Source organism: Vespa mandarinia, chromosome 17, assembly GCF_050613455.1.
Source record: "Vespa mandarinia isolate Hongniang chromosome 17, ASM5061345v1, whole genome shotgun sequence".
NCBI classification, from domain to species: Eukaryota; Metazoa; Arthropoda; class Insecta; order Hymenoptera; family Vespidae; genus Vespa; species Vespa mandarinia.
The window spans coordinates 2,785,001-2,790,000 of NC_140826.1; the positions used below are offsets into that span (position 1 = coordinate 2,785,001).

The following is a 5,000-nucleotide window of genomic DNA, read 5'->3' on the forward strand; positions in this document are numbered from 1 at the left end:
TCTTGCAACATTTTCATTCGAATCTTTCATATAATTGTATTATTTCATATTAAATTAAATAATGAATGAAAGTTAAAAAGAGAGAGGAATGGATCTATTAAAGGGGGGTTTAGGAGGGGGAAGGAGGGGAATATTAATGTTAAACATTTCTGTTATTTTTTTGCCTCTTTCTTTTTCAAATTTACTGAAATTGTAGTTATTAATATATAATTAACGATTAACTAATCATTTCCCATTTATACTTTCATTTATTATTTATATTATTTTGAAATTAAATGAATCGATAATAATCGAATAAAACTATAACGTATCAATAGTATTCTATTCTCATTCACAATATATAATATCAATAAAATTTTCCTCTCGATGATATCAATATTCGAAAAACATTCATTCAAATATTTATCTGAATTAATATACAATAAATAATTCAATACATAGCATAAAGTACTGAAACGTATGATGCCGATGCTTTTAATATCTGGAAAAAAAAAAAAAGAAAAAAGAACGAAGATGAAACAACAACTAAAAAGGATAAAGTGAAGAGAATTAATTGGGAAAGCAAAAAAAAGAAAAAAAAAAAAAAGAAATAAATAAATAATGAAATAAAGGAAGAAAGGAAGAAAGGAAGAAAGAAAGAAAGGAAGAAAAAAAAAAATAAAAGAAAAATGAAATAAACGACATGCGAATATAAGTTTAACAGAATATGAAAAAAGAAAAAAAAAAAAGAAAAAAATAAATTATATATACATATATCACTTTTATATAGGCATATTGATTTATAATAAAAATTTATCTTACACTGGCGAAACATTCCAAAGATAAATCCATGAATTTTCCGATAGTGATCGTCAATCTTTTCTGAGATCTCAGTATCAAAAGCAAGAAATATCGGCTTTCATTCGGCCTTAGTTCGTACCAAGTGCACGTGTATGCGGCTTCACCGATAGCTTTTCCCTGGAAAAAAAAGGAGAAAGAAAAAAGAAAAAAGAAAAAGAGAAAGAAAAAGAAAAAGTCTTTTATCGAAAGTCTACGAAAAAGTTCGATAAGGATTAATACTTGATACGATTCGAAAAGAATAAGATGAAGAAGTAGAAGAATGAAAAGGAAAATATATATATATATATATATATATATATATATATATATATATATATATATATATAGTGTGTGTAGTACAAAATAAAATGATATGAAAAACCTTCGAGGTGAGATATTCGCCAGCGAAACAAAGAATGAACGCTTCCAAATTGACCACAGTGTAGTATGGTAAAGTCTTTGCCAATATTACTGAGCCTTGATCGGAGTCGAATGACTATTAATAATAATAATAATAATAACAATAATAATAATAATAATAATAATAATAATAATAATAATAATAATAATAATAATAATAATAATAAATAGTTAATAATAATAACAATAATAACAATAATAAATAGTTAATAAATTATTAATAATAATAATTATTATTATTAATAATAATAATAAAAATATAATTTAATAATATAACTTAATACTTAATATAATATAATTATATTATAATTATACTTAAAAAAAAATATATATATATATATAAAATTACTAATTTTAATCCTCTAATAATAAAATAATATAATATAAATGTGACATTTAATCGCATGAAATTTATTTGTCCTCATTATTGATGATCTAAATGTACTCTTATCGTTATTAAAAAAAAAAAAAAAAAAAAAAAAAATTGTCACGACATCGTAATAATATTAATATTACTCACCGTTATTATCACAAATCCAGAAAAACAAATGGCCAAAGTATTCGATAGGAATTGTATCAAAGCGATATAATTGAATACACTTTCGACGCAAGTTGAAAAATTAATAATCCTTTGATGTGCATAGATCAACGATCTCAAATTATCCTTGCAAGATTTTCCATTGATTATTTCCAATGAGATATCGCCGAGTCTTTGACACATGATTTCTGCTTGTCCACCAAGATGAAGCATCTAAAACTGTGCTGAGTTGATCGATCGTTTTTCTTTTTTTTTTTTTTTCTTTTTTTTTCTTTGTTTTTTCGATTGATCACAAAGCAGAAATCAGCGAGTCTAGAAGAGAGAGAGAGAGAGAGAGAGAGAGAGAGAGAGAGAGAGAGAGAGAGAGAGAGAGAGAAAGAGAAAGAGAGGAAAGAAAAAAAAGAGAGAAAAAAGATAAAAGAAAAAAGACCACTCCAAGTCGACCCTGACTTCTGACAAAGAGTATTTGTCAATATATAACAACATATAGAATAGTAGTAGTAGTAGTAGTAAATAAATAGTTGTAGCAAGAGAGAATAATGGTTTTCTTAGGTTACCTTGAATCATTATTCTTCATTTACTTTACACCATTATTTCACGCTTATCTTACATCATTATTCTACGTTTACTTTTTCCTTACACTTACATTTACTTTGCGTATTTTTTTCAAGTTTCTACAATTTCGACTTTAAAAGATATTCTATCGTATTAGTGAAAGACGTAATATGGCTTCTATAATGATATAGAAATTATTTATTAATTTGTTATTAATTTATGTAATTTTATGTATCAAAAGTAATTTTATACTTTTTAAATTTATTTATTTATTTTCTTTTTTTTTTTTTTTTCTTTTTTTTTTGACAAAATGAGATAAATCTAATTCGTAAGAATTTGTTTATAAATATTGTTTATAACAAATTGTTAATTTATTATTAACAATACGTTGAAAAAATAAGGAAATTTTTGCCCTTTAAAATGATATTAGTTTCAAGTCTCTAAGACTTTTAGTTCCGGAGATATCCCTATGCGAATGTAAGACGTGATTATTAATAATTAAAAAAAAAAAAGTAATTTGTTGATTAATTATTTATTAATTTATTTATTAAGTTTTTGAATTAGATGCTATCAGAATTTGTTTTCTTTTTTTTTCTGACAATATAAGATAAACTTAGCTCGTAAGAATTTGTTTATAATAAATTGTTAATTTATTATTAACAATACGTTGAAAAAATAAGGAAATTTTTGCCCTTTAAAATGATATTAGTTTCAAGTCTCTAAGATTTTTAATTCCGGAGATATCCCTATGCAAATGTAAGACGTGATTATTAATAATTAAAAAAAAAAAGTAATTTGTTGATTAATTATTTATTAATTTATTTATTAAGTTTTTGAATTAGATACTATCAGAATTTGTTTTCTTTCTTCTTTTTTCGGACAATATAAGATAAACTTAGTTCGTAAGAATTTGTTTGTAAATATTGTTTATAACAAATTGTTAATTTATTATTAACAATACGTTGAAAAAATAGGGAAATTTTTGCCCTTTAAAATGGTATTTGTATCAAGTCTCTAGGACTTTTAGTTCCAGAGATATTCCTATATAAATTTAAGACATTTACGTTGACACACTGACCTACATAATTTCATTCAAATTTACCAAATGACACACTGACCTACATAAATTCTGAGAATTTACGCGTGCCAGCTGGACGATTTACTACTATTACTACGAACAGCTGTATCATACGAATTATGAATGAAAATCTTTCGAAAGCGATATCTTCGGAACGAAAAGTCGTACAGACTTGATACAAATATCATTTTCAACGATAAATAATCCTTTATTTATATAAATATTGCAATAATATTGTTATAATAAAATGGATTTTTTAAATAATTTGTCGAAATTGAATTTTTTTTTTTTTTTTTTTCTTTTTTCTTTTTTTCGTAATAACGACATATAACGAAAACATTAACATTTTCATTACAATTATATAAATTTGAATATTTGTTTATCTTAAAATAAAAGATAAAAACGATCTATTAAAGTAGTTGCCAATTTACGAAATTGAATGATTAAAAAAAACGAAAGATTTTCCTATCGCAAATAAATCTACGTTCATTTTCTGCTTATCCAAGTGTAACATAAATTAACATATTATTAATTTTTTACTACTACTATTATTTATTTATTATTTACTTGCTATGTATTTACTTGTAGATACTCTTATTAGATTTTAATCGCCCTTTGTCTTAACGATATTTAAATTAAATCATTTGCCAAAGTAATTGTTCTACGTGCATGAATTAATAATTTTTTTCTTACATAGAATATTTTATAATTTAATTAATGCATTAAAAAAGTAACTCAATCTTGACCTTTAAACTTTATCCACCTACCAACAAAAAAAGAAAAGAAAAAAAAAAGAACCAACAACATCAGAATATCCTCGAAAAAATCATTTAACTTTTACGATAAATATTCTCTAAACTTTTGTTACGAAATTATGATAATTTTATTTTTATTTTTACTTTGTTCTTTCTCTCTTTCTTTCTTTTTCTTGTGCGTAGTGAGAAAAAAAAATAAAGAAAAGAAAAAGAAAAAGAAAACAAAAAAAATTGATCCGAATTTGCAAAATCCAATTGGCAAAATACAATACAACGAGAACAAGTTTCACAACTTTGTAATATTCTTGGAGTCACGTTTTGTCTCTGCTTCGTGAAATAAACGAATTTTTCATTGAAACTTACCAAGGTCACGATCAGACCGTTCAATAGGCCGGAAGTCGAGGCAAATATTAATTCTTGTATAAATTGTAATATTGATACTATCTCGTAAATCGGTGATTTCATTGAGTCGAATGGTAATTCCATCTTAAGTACTGGTACTCTTTCAGATGCAAAAATGACGGATATCGAAAATAATATAACCGTTGTCGAATATAATATAATTGTACAACTTGCGAAACGTTGAGAGAGAATAACTTTCTTCTTCATTCTTTCACGATTATTTCTTTCGTCGTTGTTCTCGTAATCTTCTATTATCATTATTAAAATATCCTCGAAAATTCTGTCGATCGATTATAATAAAATTTTTGTTATTCGATCTAATAGATCATAAACGTTATATCATCGAGAAAAAAATATCATTAATTCTGACGAAAATCATTTTAAAAGAATTAATTTTTTTTTTTTTTATATTAACGTCACGTCGAACCAAAAG

The 5,000-nt window shown here is 24.3% G+C and overlaps 1 protein-coding gene across 3 annotated transcripts in view; it reads right to left on the reverse strand.

Moving 5' to 3' along the window:
• The window catches only part of LOC118450326 (uncharacterized), an 11,723-nt gene that overhangs the window by 5,635 nt on the left and 1,088 nt on the right, over positions 1-5,000 (reverse strand). The window contains exons 2-5 of one of the 3 annotated variants that reach the window (XM_035886018.2): positions 4,529-4,847; positions 1,760-1,990; positions 1,202-1,315; positions 802-957 (exon numbers count right to left, since the gene is read on the reverse strand). In XM_035886018.2, the coding sequence (XP_035741911.2) occupies positions 802-957; positions 1,202-1,315; positions 1,760-1,990; positions 4,529-4,847 (820 nt within the window). The remainder of the gene's footprint in view (positions 1-801; positions 958-1,201; positions 1,316-1,759; positions 1,991-4,528; positions 4,848-5,000) is intronic. The other 2 variants (XM_085662077.1, XM_085662078.1) reach the window with 2 other exon arrangements.